This window comes from Nannospalax galili, unplaced genomic scaffold (genome assembly GCF_000622305.1).
Source record: "Nannospalax galili isolate Female #2095 unplaced genomic scaffold, S.galili_v1.0 scaffold1617, whole genome shotgun sequence".
Lineage (NCBI taxonomy): Eukaryota > Metazoa > Chordata > Mammalia > Rodentia > Spalacidae > Nannospalax > Nannospalax galili.
The window spans coordinates 1,320,301-1,337,969 of NW_008340915.1; the positions used below are offsets into that span (position 1 = coordinate 1,320,301).

General features: G+C 38.1%; 1 protein-coding gene across 1 annotated transcript in view; it reads right to left on the minus strand.

Moving 5' to 3' along the window:
- Positions 1-17,669, minus strand: part of Exoc4 (exocyst complex component 4) — an 849,021-nt gene that overhangs the window by 805,233 nt on the left and 26,119 nt on the right. The window contains exon 3 of the mRNA XM_008836072.2: positions 13,424-13,618. Within this exon, the coding sequence (XP_008834294.1) occupies positions 13,424-13,618 (195 nt within the window). The remainder of the gene's footprint in view (positions 1-13,423; positions 13,619-17,669) is intronic.

The window sequence follows — 17,669 nt, forward strand, 5'->3', positions numbered from 1 at the left end:
ACTCTGTTCAGCTCCTTAGCCCATCTTTTAATTGGATTGCTTCTTATCTTGTTTCTCTGTTTTTTGAGTTCGTTACATATTCTGGATATTAAACCTCTGTCAGATGTGTCGCTGGTGAAGATTTTCTCCCATTCTGTGGGTTTTCTGATCATTTCCCTGGTTGCCTTCTTTGATGTACAGAAGCTTTTTAGTTTAATGACATCCCATTTGTTAATTCTTGCCCTTGTTTCCTGAGCAACTGATGTCCAGTTTAGAAAATCCTTTCCTACACCTATGTCTTGTAGGTTTTTGCCAGTGTTTTCTTCTTCTAACAGTTTCAGAGTTTCAGGCTTTACATTGAGATCTTTGATCCATTAGGAATTGACTTTGGGGAAAGGTGAAAGATAAGGGTTTAGTTTCATTCTTCTACAGGTAGAGATCCAGTTTTGCCAGCACCATTTGCTGAACATGCTGTCTTTCCTCCAGTGAATATTCTTGGCCCTTTTGTCAAATATCAGGTGCCTGAAATTGCATTTACTCATATTTGGGTCTTTAATTTTGTTCCATTTATCTATGGGTCTATTTCTGTGCCAGTACCATGTTGTTTTTATGACTATAGCTCTGTAATACAGCTTAAAATCTGGTATAGTAATCCCCATGGCATTTCTCTTAGTGCTCAGGGTTGCTTTGTCTATCTGAGGTCTTTTGTGCTTGTGTATGAATCTTAGGATTTTTTTTCCAATTCTGTGAAGAATCTAATGGGGATTTTAATTGGCATTGCATTGAATCTATAAATGGCTTTTGGTAGGATGGTCATTTTCACAATATTAATTCTTCCAATCCATGAGCATGGGAGGTCCTTCCCTCTTCTGATGTCTTTCTTTAAAGATTTAAATATAAGCATACACAGAAGATAATAAGTAAATAAATAAATAAATAATTTTTTTAAAGTTAAAAACAAAAACAGATGAAGGCTCTGCATGGTGATGCACGCCTTTAATCCCAGCACTCGGGAGGCAGAGGCAGGTGGATTTCTGTGAGTTCAAGGCCAGCCTGGTCTACATAGTAAGCTCTAGGACAGCTGGGGCTACAGGGAGACGCTGTCTCAAAAAGACCAAAAAAAAAAAAAGAAAAAAAAAACACACATGATACTACCTCCCAAAACTTCATTCACCAGTAAAGACTTAGACAGACTGAATGTGAAAGAACAGAAAAAGATATCCATACAAATAGATTTCAAAAGCAAGCAGGAGTAGATACAATAGACATGAAGATAAAAAAATGTAAAATGCAACAAAGTTTACTAATGATCGAGGAATCAACTCAACAAATGGTATAATGGTTAATGTCTTCACATGTAAGGCAGGAGCAGCCAAATTTATAGCACACAAACACTGTTGAAGCTAAAGGGAGAAAGAGGATTGAATAAAAAACTGTAAGAGATGTCTACATCCTATATTCATCAATGAATAAATCCAGACAAAGAAATCAATAAGAAATATCACGGGTAAACAGTGTTTTCAGTCCAATAGACCTAACAAACATTTAAATATTATTTCACCTAAAGATTTCAAAATACACATTATTTTCACCAGCATGATCTCTGGAATAAACCATATGTTAGTCAACAAAATTAGTCTCAATAAATTCCAAAAAATTCAAAAAACACCATATATATCATTAGAGCACAGTGGAATGAACTAGAAATAAACCACCAAAACTCTGAAAATTATACAAAGTCATACACTAAACACCACTGTCACTGAACAAATAACACACTGACAAAATCCACTGGGAAATTAACGTTTTTACTGAAACAAATGAAATGGAAATATAGCACAGCAAAACTTAGAGGGTACAGAAACAGCAAGACCAGGAGAAAATTTATAGCAATAACACCTACATTAAGTTATATAAACATTCCAAATTTTAAAAACCTAACAAGTCAACCCAAGAACACAGAAAAGCAATAACAAACCCCACCCCAAATTACAAAAAGGCAAAAAGTAGTAGTGATCAGAAAATAAGTCAGCGACAGAGAAAAGACACACACACACACACACACACACACACACACACACACACACACACACACACACACACACACACACACACACACACACACACCAGTAAAAGAGATAAAAGAAAGCAGATAGAACACAAATGTTACATGGGATATGACCTTTAGGTGGCCACAGTGCTCCTTGCTCCCATCCTTGGACCCTCCTGAGGGTCAATCAGAGGATGTGTTCAGCCTTAAATAGAACATCTATATTACCCCACCACCTCAAGGCTCCAAGAACATGGCAGAAAATGGGGTAGACAGAATATAAAAGCCAGAGGATGTGTAGGAACACTGTGGAAAGCTGACTTCTGGACATGACATGGTCACTCTACTTGTGAACTCACAGCAGTGTGGCAACCTGCACAAAACTGGGCCATCAACACAGAACACATCATAGATGGGAGTGGGACTCATGAGACACAGTTGACAGTTTGGGTGGCTGGGGGAGGGATGGACTTCCCTTGAGTGGTGGAACCACTGGTAAGTTACTCGTGCTCTGGTAATAATGTGCATGCAAGCACCCTAAATCAGCTCAGTGGGTTTTTTTTTAAAGACATGAAAGTAGAGGGGGACTAGTTTGGAAGAAGGGGATCAGAGAGGGAAAGGGGAGCAAGAAGTGATGGGGTGAACATGATCAAAATACATTATATACAAGATCAAATTTTCAAAAAAATAAATTTTTAAAAAGTAAACAAGATGCCCCTGCAGGTTGGAGCTCCAGGGCCGCCCAGTTGCCGAAGCACCACCTGAGAAGTTTGGGCCCTGAATTCTTTATTCCAGAAATCTCCAGAAACTATCTAGACAAGAAAGATGTTGTAAAGACACCCAAAGGCAGACAAAATGGGAGATTGCTAGTGTTTGATCCAAAGGAAAATTCAGTGATTGAACCAAATAAAGCAATGCCAGAGTAAGGAAATGCCTTTGGCCTTGTACCTGATCTGTCATGTGCTTTTTAAGTAGTCAGTAGTTAATACAACCATTTGTCACCTAATAAACTTGAAAAAAAAAAGTAAACAAGATTACACCCTTTATCCAAAGAAAAGAACACCTGAATAAATAATTGGAGATAGTTAAAATGGAAACATTAGAACCAATACCACAGAAAAACAATTATAAAGGCCTATTATGAATTTTACATACCAACAAATTAAAAAGCATAGAAGAAATAAATAAACTTCAAGTTAACCTCAGTACTGTGGTTTGAATGTGAAATGTCCCCCACATGTGTGCAGACTTGGTCCCCAGGTAGGGGCAGGCCTTAATGTGGGGGCTAGCTTCTTGCTTAGATATTTGGTCACAGCAACAATGAAAGTAATTAACATTTTGGACTACATAGCAAAACACTGTCTACAGGGAAAGAAAAAAAAAAAGAGAAAGAGACATCATTGCATTCTGTCCTAGTTTGTTCTTCATTGCTGTGACAAAATATTCTGACCACTATCAACTTACTTACTGGCTGGCTCCCCTGGCCCCTGCTCAGCCTGCTTTCTTATGCAACACAGGCCCACCTGCACAGGGGTGGCACCACCCATAGTGGGCTGGGACCTCCCACATCACTCATCAAGAAGATGCCCCTCAGACATGGCCACAGGCCAGTCCAAGAGAGGAAATTTCCCAATTGAGGCTCCCTTAACCCAGGTGTGTCAAGTTGAAACTAAAGCTATCAACACACATTCCAATTAGAATGGTTATTATCAAAAAGGCAATAAATGAACAAATGAATGAATAACAAATAAAGGCTGGCAATGATGTGGAGAAAAGGGAACAATTTTACTGTATTAATGGGAACACAGCAGAGCCAATACAGAGAGCAATGTAGTGTTTCCTCAGAAAACTAAAAATGAATTGGATGCAGTGGTGCATGTCTATATTTCCACCTGCTCCGGAGGTGGAGGCAGGAAAATCATTCAAGCCCAGGAGTTAGAGCCCAGACTTGCCCAGGAAACAAGACCCTGTCTCAAAAAAAACAAAGTTGGTGGCTCATACCTGTAACCCCAGCACCTAGGAGGCTGCAACAATGGGACTGCTGCACATCTGAGGGTAGCATGGGCTGCACTCCAGAGCACTCAGAGCTAACAAGTGAGACCATATCCAAAATTAGGGTTTAAAAAATGGGCCGTTTGACCTGGCTATCCCACTCTGGGATATGTATTAAAAGCAAAGAACAGGCGGGGCTGGAGAAAGGGCTCAGTGGTTAAGAGCACTGGCTGCTGCTGTTCAGAGGACCTGTGTTCAGTTCCCAGGAACCATACAGCAGCTAACCACTGTCCATAATTCCAGTTCCAAGGGGTCTAACACCCTCTTCTAGCCTCATGAGCAGTGCACACATGGGTACACTGACATACATGCAGTCAGACAAAATATTTATACATAGAAAATAAAAATAAATCAATCAAAAAATTTTTTTAAAGAAAAGTGTATCAGCATCCCCAAAAACAGAAAGCAAGATTTAGCATCAACCTAAATGACCCTCACTGAGTAAGTACAGAAAATGTGGGGCCTGTACACAAAATGGAGCATCATTCAGAAATAATGCCCTATCATTTGCAGCAAAATGGAACTGAAGGATGCCACATTAAATGAAATGTCAGATATAGAAAGAGGAAAAAAACACATATTTTCCCTCATATGTGGATCCAAAAAGTTGATCTGAACATAAAACTGTGATTACTTGGGAAGTATGAAGAGAAAAGGAAATTGGAAAACATCATCAAAATACAGTTAGATAAAAGTAATTATTGGTTCTATAACACAATGAGGTGATTAAAATTCATAATAACCTTTATATTTTTATGAGTAACTAGAAGGGCCCAAAGGTTCCAAATACAAAGTAACAATAAGTTAAAATATTAATGACCCTTGTTGATCAGCACATATTATAAACACATGCTGAAAGATCTCACTTTATCTCATAGATATGTACAATCATTAGGCTGTTAAACATGTGAAACCAAAAAAAAAAAATGTTCAAGGAGATAGAAATGCTAACTACATACAGAGTATAAATGTTTCAAATTATCACACCCTATTAATATATACAATTAAAATACAACATTCAGATAATGTTCATGTTATACTAAGAAGAAAAGGAATCAGGGGTTGGTGAGATGGCTCAGTGGTTCAGAGCACATGGCAGCTAACAACCATCCATAACTCAAGTTTCAAGGGAATCCAACACCCTCTTCTGACCTCCACAGGCACTGCATGACAGGGGTGCACTTACATTCATCAAGGCAAAATACTCATACACACAAAATAAAAATAACAATTTTTTTTTAAAAAAGAAATAAAAAATGCTTAACCTAGTGCTACTTCAACTCTTTTACTAACTCAAAAGAAGTTCACATCTAGATTAAGTTTTTTGATTGTAGCAAGTGAGCAATGACCATATCTTTTCCTATAGTACTAATAAAATAAAATTAAAAACATGAAATCTCAACAATGTGAGTGCCTAAACAAGATCTGCATAATGAGAGTATCAGTCAACATGTATGAAATTCTCACGAAAAATTAGAATTTTAAATTATAAAAAAACAATATATAACATTAATAACCCTTAATTCAAATGTTTAGCAAAGATAAGTGATTGGTCACAAGTTATCCAGCTAATAAGAGCCAAAGCTAATATCCAAGCATAGGTCTCCCAGTTCATGCTGGCACTCACAAGTCTGTATCACCCAACAACTGCGAAGGATCATATGAACTGAAAAACACTACAAATACACTTATGTTTATTATAGGAGTCTAGAAGGCTATTCGACTAAATAGCTGCCTTACTCTCTTTATCCCAGATAGGACCATATTTTCAAAGTATAAGTGAAATAATTGCACCACACAAAGCTCTCAGAAAAGCATTCTGGGATCCTCTGGGGGAAAGGCAGCCACATAAATATGTTATTATAATTATCATAATAATCCTTATCTGACTATATAGCTATGGATTCTTTCTATAAAGGCATATAAATAAAGACAAAATGATTAAAAAGACATTCAAAATCTCTACAATCTCAGGCAGGCTTATGAAAAATTATTTTAGTCCCAAGTCTTCTGTGACTGTCAGCTAAAGTGCTTCTAAACTACTCGCGCTGGCTTGGTTTCTGCTGATTGAATGCAATTATGAATTGACTTCTATGGTTGATAAATCAGAACTTGTATAAGTGCTTTTCAAAGCTCTCTGCAATTTCAGTATGATGTAGACTTCTACACACAAATTTTCCTTCAGAAAAAAAAAGTTTATAAAAATATTAAGTCTCACAAAATGCCTTACTGGTTACTCATGCCACTGGGAAGAAGCTGCTATGCTTATATTAATAATTGTTTCCAGAGTTAATCAGTCATTGTACATTAAAACCAGCAGCTGGAGTGTTTTGAGTGATAATGAAACCTGCAACAAGGCATCTTCAGCCTTCTTTTCAAGACAATAAGGGAATTAAAATTTCAATTTAAATGCAGAGGTTTGAAACACGCTTCACTGGCAAAATTACTTCAATTAATGTGAGTGGAATACAAAGGATAGACTGCAGAAACGTGATGCAGCAACCAGAAATTATGTCATTAATGTGCTTGCATCAACCCAGCACAGTGACTGCAAAGGTCTAATTTAAACCATATATCACAAAGCTACAGATCCTACAATATTAATCAAGCCTCTGATTTCAATGTGACGGATGCAGGTTTCTTGTTGGATCACTTTAAGCTTTTCATAAGCCAACAGCAGCTGTTTACCTTGAAGAAGGAAACAAAAGGCCAGGCCTATTTGCAGACATTGCCTGTCATGACAATTTAATTATTTTATGCCATGCTCCAGTTATCATATCAAAAGAAGAAATATATACCCCACCTAGAAGCCAAGCCTATAGCTACAAGGCCAGTCTGATTTTAAAACTGGGAATAGCAGGAGCTGGCAAGAGCCATGGGTCACCACTGATTTATTTACTCTGCATTTATTAACCTATACTGAGGAGGGATTAAATTTCTATATATCTGTTTCAGTACCTGCCTTAAAATGAAAATGCAAAATCTTCTGCCAAATAAATCCAAGGAAATCGGTGGGGCTTGAAGGACTGGATTGTTTTGTCTTTACTTTCCTCAGATGTATTTTAGCAAAGATTTCCATTTGGACTCTGGAGATTCCTTAAGTAGATTTTACTTGTAATAGCACATAACCATGGAGAAAGGAAATGTGATTATTCTTCATATGAAACCCAGTGAAAGAGCAATTATAGACCTTACTTTTCACTCATTCATATACACAAGACTACGCTGAAGAATGTTTCCAGCCTTCTAGGCACACATTAAATCTTACCCCCATGAAATTTTTGTTGTTGGGATAAACAGATGATTGTTCATTTGGGATATACCAACTTCACTGACCAAGCAAAACAACTACTCCTATAAAATGGCAACAATACCAGAAAACTCATCTATTCTCATTATAAACTAAATGAGTTCATAAATGTCAGATGCTTAAAATAGTACCAGCATATATTAAGTGCATAATACATATTAGGTATAAATTAGCTGTAATTGTTGCTGCTAATTTAAGTATCACCAAAAGTTAGAAATAAGAGTACCTTGTCAAAAAATAATAATAAATTCACCAACCAAAATCACAGCTCCTAGAAAAGAAATATCTTTAAGAAATGTCTTTTCTGCCAGTATGGCAGGGCACGCCTTTAATCCTAGCACTTGGAAGACAGATTTAGGGGGATCTCTGTGAGTTAGAGGCCAGCCTGGTCTACATAGCAAGTTCCTGACCAGCTGGGCTACAGGAAGACCTTGTCTCAAAAAGACCTTATCTCTTTTCCTGTATATATTAGTATTAAAGTCTTCCACAAAGTTACCAACTTGGCTAATGATTATGAACTCTGACTATGAACTACACTGTGGTTGATACAGGAAAGGCAAAAATAGGTAAGATAATAACCCTACACTCAGAGATCTATCACACAAACAAAAGCAACTATATGACAATGAAGTACATGGAACCTATAAAGACATAAAGAAAAACATATAAGTATCTTGAGACAGTCAGAAAGTTGATGAAACTGAGCCAAATTCAAACAGCCAGAATTGGGAATTAATTCAGGAAAATACAGTCAATGAAAATGGAAAAATCAGACTGGCAAGATGAATCAGCGGGTAAAGGCACTTGTTAAAAACCTGACAATCCAAATGCAATCTCCAAAATCCACATGGTAGAAGGAGAGAACCAATTCCCACATGCTGTCCTATGACAGACAGACACACAGACAAGACACACAGACACACACAATAAATGTAAAATAGGAGGAGAAAAACCCACCATTATCTTTAATATCTAATTTTTGAGAATTTCATGCACAAATATTGTCTTTGCATTATTTCCGTCCCTTCCAGTCTCCCACCAACTCCTCCCATGGCCCCCCACTCCATCTCAATTTCTTGTCCTCTTCTTTGGTTATTATTTTTATATATACATACATACATTTATAAATATACATATATATTATACACATATATGTATATATAAAATGCACTGAGTCCATTTAGTGTTGCTTATGTGTGTCTGTGTTTAGGGCTGCTCATTTGGGATTAGATAGCCTCTCAGGGTGCTAGTCCCTGGAGAAAACTGATTCTCCCTCCCTCAACATCCACTGATTGCCTGCAGCACTTCATCTTGTGGTGGGACCCCATGACGTTCCCCCATCCACCTTGGCATGAAAAAATGGTCTTGTCACAATGCAGATCTCATTAGATAACCATCCTGCAGAGATTTCATTGCTGCAGCTTTCCTATCATTCCAGAATGCATTAACTAGCAGCAGGTGTCTTGTCCCTCCAGCTCTTACATTCCTTCCACTCCCTCTTCTGCAATGTACTCTGGAGCCTTAGGTGTAGAGGTTGCCTTGCAGTTGTGTTACTTAGTGCTGAGTACCTCACAGACACATATGCTCTGAATTTGACCAGTTATGGGACATTGTAATAGTCTCTGTTGCAAGAAGCTTCTTCGATGAGTGGATGAGAAGTACACTTGTCATGACTGTCCAGGGCACAGGAGCAGTGGTTCCTGTCCTAGTCCCAGAAAGGGAAGACAGCTCCATATCTTTATATACACAATTAACTAGAGCTGTAATTAATAAAAAGCTATCACTTCTTAAAATATTTTATTTATTATTTTTATTTTATGTGTATGGGTGTACTGCCTACATGTAAATGAGTACGCCCATGCCGTGCAATGCCGCGGAGGTCAGAAGAGAGTTTCAGATTCCCCTGGAACTGGAGTTAAGGATGGTTCATAACCGCCATGCGGGCACTGGGAATCGAACCCAGATCCTCTGCAAGTGCAGTCAGTACCCTTAACTGCCGAGCCACCTCTCCAGCCCCAAAAGCTATCACTTTTAAAATCTCAAATAATGTGGTTCTCAGAGTAAATCCAATGGAATAAATGTAATACTTGTAAGGAATACATTGCTAAGCATCATCAAAAGACAAAAACAAAGAGACACATATCCAGTTCACTGATATGAAAATGAGACTACTAAAATTAAATTCAGGGGCTGGAGCGATAGCTCAGCAGTTAAGAACACAGACCTTGCAGAAGACCCAGGTTTGAATCCCAGCACCCACATGGCAGCTAACAACTCCGTAACTCCAGTCCTAGGGGATCCGACAACCTCTTCTGACCTCCACAGGCATTGCATGACATGGGTGCACTTACCTATGTGCAGGCAATACATACATACACATAAAATAAAAATAATAATAAGTAAAATATTTTTAAAAAATTTAAATTCAATGAAAATCCTTTCATTTTTTTCATGGAGTTTGACAAACTGATACTAACATCATTGTGGAGGAATAGAGGGCCAAGAAGAATCTAAGCAATTGTGATCAAGAGGAAGGAATGACTTCACCTTCTTTAGAATATATTATAAAGTTACAGTAAATAAAAGATTATGATTTTGGTAGCATTAGACAAGACCAACTCAACAAAACAAGAACCTAGAAATACACTCATGCATACGTGGACATATAGAATGTGCAAACAGCATTACAAATCAATAGAAGGGTTTGATAACACAGAGCCAACTGGCTACAAAGAATGAAGATTAGATTAGATCCCAGCTTAACAGCATAAACAGAAATGAACTTCTGATGGATTAAAAAAGAAAACAGAAAATTCTTTTTTATTTTATTTATTATTTTTATTTTATGTGTGTGTATGTATTGCCTGCACGTAGGTAAGTGCACCCATGTCGTTCAATGCCTGTGGAGGTCAAAAGAGGTTGTCGAATCCCCTGGGTCTAGAGTTACGGTCAGTTGTTAGCTGCCATGTGGGTGCTAGGATTCGAACCCGGGTCTTCTGCAAGAATAACCAGTGTTCTTAACCACTGAGTCATCTCTCCAGCCCCGGAAAATTCTCTTTGAGATATTAGATGAAAATTTTTTACTTAAAATCACATAACTTAAATGAACAAGACTGCGATACTTTTTTGAAATAAAGCTTTTTAGGTTTTTTGTTTGTTTTTGTCTTTTTGTTTCTTTTTTACGCAATAAAATTTCTATAACAGACAATACTATAAACAAAGTAAAAAGATAAATTGCCAACTCAAAGATGTTTCCAACTCATCTACCAGACAAAGGGTTAGTATCCAGAACATATAAACAACTAGAAATAGGAAAACCAAAACAAAATTTTCCAGGAAATATATCTTACTACATATTCATCCTGTTTGAGAGACTGTTCATCCCCTCCAATCACCCCAAACACATGATTTGAGCTAGAACTGATAATCATAGTAACCAACTGGGTTACAGTGAAGGTCTTGGGTTTGTTTTTTTGGTTTTTTTGGTTTTTTTGGAGGGGGGAAGAGTAGGTCTTTTTGAGACAGGGTCTCCCTGCAGCCACAGCTGGCAGGGATTTGCTATGGAAACCAGGCTGGCCTCAAACTCACAGAGATCTGTCTGCCTCTGCCTCCTGAAAGCTGGGATTAAAGGTGTGTGCCACCATGCCCAGCTAGGTCTTGGATTTTTAATTAGTTATAAAAAAAAATTTTTTAAAAAGATTATTTTCTTCTGTAAAGCAACCCTCTATGATTTAACCCCAAATTTTTTTCATTGTAAAATTAAAAGGTTACTTCCTTTTACAAATCTGAAAGATGTAGTCTCTGGCATATAACCCTTGCCCTACCCCAAACAGAGACACTCAACCCCTTCTCCACATGTGGAAGATACCAGCCTAGAGGAAACCAGGGAAGACATGCAGAGAGAACAGAGGTGGCATTTCTCCGATCCTGTCAGCAAACAGCATGAGTCCAGCAGTTCTTACCTCAGCAAGTATTACCAGTTATGTCTTGAATGTTTTCCACACAGTCATGTACTGAAGGCATAGCCCCCACTCTGTGACCCTACTGAGAGGAGGTGGACCTTAAGATGAGGCCTAGTAAAGTTATACCATTGGGGGCATGTCTTTGAAGGACCCCAGCCCCTTCCTGTCACTCCATGAAGTGATTAACCTTCTCTGCAACATGCTTCCAGCTTGATATAATGCCTCATCAAAAGCCAGAAGGCAAAGGGTCCAAGCAACCATGAATTGAAACCTCTGAAACTATAAACCAGAATAAACTTCTCTTAGGCTGAACTATCTCAGCTACCTGTTACACCAAGGGAAAACTAAAGTTTATCTTCTGTAACTTAAAGCAAAGAATTTGATGAAGTTAATTAGTTAAGTCCTGATGAAAAATTAGTCAAGGAAAGGGCAGTATTCATTATTGATAAGCCTTAAAATAAATAAATTAGCCCTTAAGTAATAGGACCATAAAACAAAAATCTGAAATCCTAAAATGAACATAATTAATCCACACATAAATTCTAATTACTCATTTCAGTATGTGTCATTTACTTTAAAAGCAAACCCACTCCAAAAATAAGCATTATTCATACAGTTCTATATGTTCTGCAAATATATAAGCATATCTATTCTGATTGTTAAATCATGATAATTTAGCACACATATGCATAAATCAACATTAAAGCTGAAAAGTTGGAAAACCCATGGTCATTATTAGCTAAGATGTCATTTTGAATAAGATGTGCTAACAAGTTGGGGCTGGCAGTACAGGTCTACAATCCCAGCTACTCACAAGGCTAAGGCAAGAGGATCACAAAAGCAAGGCCTCCCTGGGCTATAGAATGAGTTCAGGGCCAGCCTGGACAAGTTAGTGAGATCCTGTCTCAAATAAAGAAAAAGAAAAAGGGCAGAAGATACACCTGGGTGGTAAAGGCTGGAGGGCTTGCCTAGTATGTGTGAGGTATCAAAAACAAAAACAAAAAATAAGATGCTGAAAACAACTAATTCTTTTGCCACACCAAGACCACTCCTTGTACTGTGAAAACCAACTATTTAGTTATTACATATTACCAATATGTAATAAAATAGCATGGCATGTTTTACCTGTTAGTACCAAATTCCTTAAAATTTCTCAAAAAACACTTTTAGTAAAGTTCTTCTTGGAAGTGTGAATGAATTAGAACTAAGTGTATTATATGTCTTGACCAACTCCACTCTGGGCTTTTACTTACCACCAATATAATTTGGTAAAAACAAAGGCAAAGTGCTTGTCCCCATTGTGGACAATAAAACAATTCAATGCAGAGCTGCTGTTGAGAGCCAACTCTGAGATGAAAGTGCATGTACACATGTGTAAATGGGCAGGAAGTCACAGCAGCCCTCTAGAAAAGCCACTGGCCCTGGGAAAGTCAGAATAAAGAGAGTAAAATCTTCATTTCCAACCTTAATCATCTGCTTCACATTCACCACCAATTACACCTTCTAGGAACTTCCACTAATTCAAACAGAATCAGAACTCCATAGACTAAGATGGAGGCTAAAAGCTAGGTTATGGAGTACTGCTGTTCCACAGAAGGTTCTTCCAAGAAGAATCTCAAAAAAAATCTTTTTATTTTTTTTTACCAATTTAAAGGAACAAAACGAAGTCATAAAGCAAAAATGACTTCAAAAACTTTGTGGAATACCTAACTATCTATGTTCAGAAGATCTGTGTCATGTAGAGATCATCATTTAAAATGGGACTCATGATCTCCCTCTGAAACTAAAAACACCCCTCAGTACCATTCCAACATGATTTAAGTACTGGTTTCTTACCATGGTATTTCTTGCCATGGTTCCAAAGGTAGACAATAGACAATAACCATCTAACATTTTGAACACTGAAATGAGAAAGAAAACTAGCCAGGCTTCACCTACAAATGCTTGTGAATCCCAAGAGGGCAGTTCATACCATGCCGCATGTGTTATAGGACCCAGAAAGAACAGAAAAAAAGTGCTTGCACATCAAAGCAAGAGTAAGCCTTTTTACAGGCCAGCCTGTTCTCTTACCAACATGTCAGTGGCACTGAGATAGTGCTTGCTGGCCATGCACTGTTCCAGCTTTTGAGGCACTTGTTTGATGTTTTCAATATCATCCAGCAGGATCAGGACATGCTTATGTTCAATTCCTTCAATCCACAGTTTCCGAAGTTCATCCCGTTTGCAGTGCAATAGCATCTTGCAGGAAAGTAGATTCTCTTTTACCTACAATAAAACAGATTTTACCTTCAGTCAGTTCAAAGTCTTGCCAGTCTAAGCCCCTCACCTGGTTGGTGCTCCTCATTGGCCTTGCTTTGTGTAACAGTTCCTAATTCACAGGCCCACTTACTACTCCTAGTTGGTCCCCTTCAAAATTCTAGTCCTGCCAGGAAATGAGAAAATTACTCCAAATATACCTTTGAATGAATCTAGAATTACTAAGGCTATTAGGTACTCTGAAAATACGAAACACCATATAAATAATACACCTAAAAGGGGGGTTGGGATCAGTGTCAGAGTCTGATGCTATTATTCCTTCTCCAATTCTCCTTGCAGATGTCCTGTTCAACTGGCAGGTTACTTAGTCCATGCTGATAGCTCTAGAACTCCAGTTCAGTTTAAAACTGAGGATCTGAGTGTTCTTCCAACGGACTACAATAAAACCAAGCCCACTATCCTTACTAAATTTTAAGCATCAGCTATTAAATAGATACTAAATAAAGGCAACCTCCAGCATTCTCTATATCTGTACAGTATAAATGTTACATGTGCACAACATGATTAGATAAAAGGTAGAGAAAGATGCAAACAGTGGAAGGGGGGTTCACAAGCACATTTAAGAGGAAGTTTCCAAGTTCTACCCTACACATTTTTAATTTTTTACAACATAGAAAAAGATTTTTTTTTTAAGGTAAGATCTTATATAGCCCAGGCTGGCTCAAAGTCAATGGCCTAGAACTCCTGATTCTACTGCCTCCACATCCAAAGCACGATGATTACAGGCATTGCCACCACACTCTGTTGGTTTTTGGAGGGTGGGAGGGGCTAGAAGAGTAATTTCTAAATTCATGATCTTTCACAACTCTCAGATCTGCTTTTAAATGCTTTTGGTAATCTTCATATTTTTATTTAGAGTTCAAGATGTTTACAGTTTTGCTTCTATTGTTTTTTGGTCTTTTTGAGACAGGTCTCCCAGTAGCTCCAGCTGGCCTGGAATTCATTATATAGATCAGGCTAGCCTCAAACTCACAGAGATCAGCCTGCCTCTGCCTTCCAAATTAGGATTAATCCAAGCTAGGATTAAAGGCATACACCACCACACCTGGCTTTTGCTTCTATTTTTAACTTGAAGTTAAATGAAACTCAAGTATAACACTTGACGGATTCTAGCAACCATGTAAACCTATATGATTCAAGCCTTCCTCAATACATGGGACATTTCCATCACCCTAGAAAGTCTACCATGCTTGTGACTCCTGAAAAAATATATATATATTCCTAACTAACTTGGGGAGTGAACACACTATTGACACTATCTATGCTTCTGCTGATTATAAAACTAAATCTCAACATTTGTCCAGCAAGCATGGAAAATATGGAGATCGACTGCTAAGACTGTGTGTGGTGGTTTGAATGAAGATGTCCCCAACAGGCTCCAAGCATTTGGACATTTTGTCCCCAGTTGGTGCCCCTGTTTGAGGAGGTTTAGGAGGTATGACCTTGCCGGAAGAAGCATGTCATTGGGGTGGCTTCTAGCCTTGCCAATTTCCAGCTTCTCCCTCTCTGCTTCCTGTGCCTGCCTGAAGATAGGAGCCCTCAGCTTTCTATTCTGGAGGCCTCCTGTCATGCTTCTCCCAGTATGATGGATTATTTTATCCCTCTGGAATCATAAGCCAAATAAACTCTTTCCTCTATAAGTTGCCTTGGTCATGGTGTTTTATTACAGCAACAGAAAAGTAAGTAACACATACTCCACGCACATGCATGCATGTGTATTCACACACGCACACATACACACACACACACACACACACACACACACACACACACACACACGCACACATGAAAAGTACACACACGCACACATGAAAAGACTGAACTAAGTAGTCCAATAGTTACCAAACAGGAATTCTAGGGGAAAGGCAAATGACTTTAAAAATACAGTGGCGAAAACTAATGAAATTTTTAAAAATAAAATTTCCCAGAGCAAAGCATATAACTTCTCAGATTGAAAAAAGCATACCAAGAGCTGACAACAACAGAGTAAGAAGAGACTGTGGCAAGAGCATCAGGACTCTGACGTCAGCCTGGGCTCTCTTGAGACCCTGTCTTGTTGGAGATGGAGGTAGAAGAGAAGAGAGGAAAGGGAAGGCGCTCTGGAGAAGCAAGACTGAGAGAGCAAGAGGGAAAATATGAAATGATAATCTAAGAGACTTTTTTAAAAAAGAAAAAAAACAGTAGGATCTACACAAAAGTTGGTGAATCACACCAGTACAAGATTTTTTTCACAACAGTACTATGAAAAGCCTATAAAGAAAAAGGAACATTATATCTTCAAAATTCTGAGAGAGAATTATCCCAGAAAGGCTATCAACTGAGTATGAAGAAAGAATAAAGACATGTAAGTGCTTAAGAGGTAATTATTATTATATGTACCATATTATCAAACTTCTGAGGAATGCTACTCCATCAGTACAAGAGAGCAGAAGAAACATGGGGATTCTAGCACAGATGAAGAGCAACCGAACTATTCCATCATAACCCCAGAGAAACAACAGCAACAACAAACTTGCACAGAAAAAAAATAATCATATTAGATGACTCTGATGTAAATAACATAGCTATAAGAGGATAAAGGAAGAAAATGTGATTGAAATGGGAAGAGACTAAATCCTCATCTTCCCTATATAGCTGGAAATCAATACAAAATTTTTTAATATTTTATTTATTATTTTTATGTGTATGTGTGCACTGTCTGCATGTAGGTAAGTGCACCCGTGTCCTGCAATGCCCATGGAGGACAGAAGAGGCTGTCAGATCCCCTGAACTGGAGTTACAGCCAGTTGTTAGCTGCCATGTGGGTGCTGGGATTCGAACCCGGGTCTTCTGCAAGAACAGCCAGTGTTCTGAACTGCTAAGTCATCTCTTCAGCCCTATCAATACAAAATTTTTAAAACAGAAACTCAAGTAGTAGTATAGGGCTACCATCAGAAAAGTAAATACTTTGGTGGGGGGGCGCACAACCTAAATGGAGGGGCACCCACTCTTGTAAATAAACTCCCACCCTATGCTCTGTTAGCAAGCCCAATAAACTAGTTAGGATTAAAAAAATAAAAATAAAAAAGAACAGAGCTAATGGAAACCTTCATTATTCCACAAAAGTTGACCCCATGTTGGCAAATCCTTTCTTTTTGCAACAGGGTCTCCCTGTAGCTCTAGCTGTCCTGGAGCTCTGTGTGTACCAGGCTAGCCTCGAGCTCACAGCAATCTGCCTGGCCCCTCCACCATGCCAGGCTTTGGTATTTGATTTCTTATCCCTACTTTTCCACCCTTAAACTTCATTGTATATATAGATTTTTATGTAACCTGCTTCAAATTATTTCTGGAAAAATGTGTTACAAATTGCCTCTCTTTGTAATAATAAAAATATTCTAAAATAAAAAATAAATCCAAAAAAAAAATTCTCCAACAGTTTAAGTCAATGCCTTTGTATTGATAGAACTGGGATCTTGACACTGTTTGTGGCTTTACATGACTTAAATGTATCCCTCAAGGCTATTCCTGAGTTTCCTTGGAGTTCCTGATCTCTAGATGTAGCCCAAAAATTACTCATTCCTCCAAAAAAAGCCAGCCAGGGGCAAGACGAGGAGCACCCAGGGAAGACAGCCAGAGCCCACTGTGATAAGGAGAGTTAGCAAGGCCATGCCGGAACTCTGGGAGCCATCAGGAAACAGCTTGCAGCACAGAGAAGCCATTTCTTTGTAAGTCATCCCCTCTCAATGTATAAACTAAGCAAAATTCAAATAGGACTGTGTTATACCCATTTGTCGATCCACATCAGGACCAAGAGACCCTGAGTGAGTGAGAGTGAGTCAAAAAGAGAGCAGGAAGGGGAAAATTTAGTGCAACACTGGATTAAAAATTTGTTATTAAAACTCAGTCCATTTAAATACTGGTTAAAATTTGGTTAGAATTTGATTTCTGATATTCTCATATCAACTTAGTTCTAGCTCTGAATTTTTTTTTCTCCATGTGTAATGGTTACCATGGAAATAGG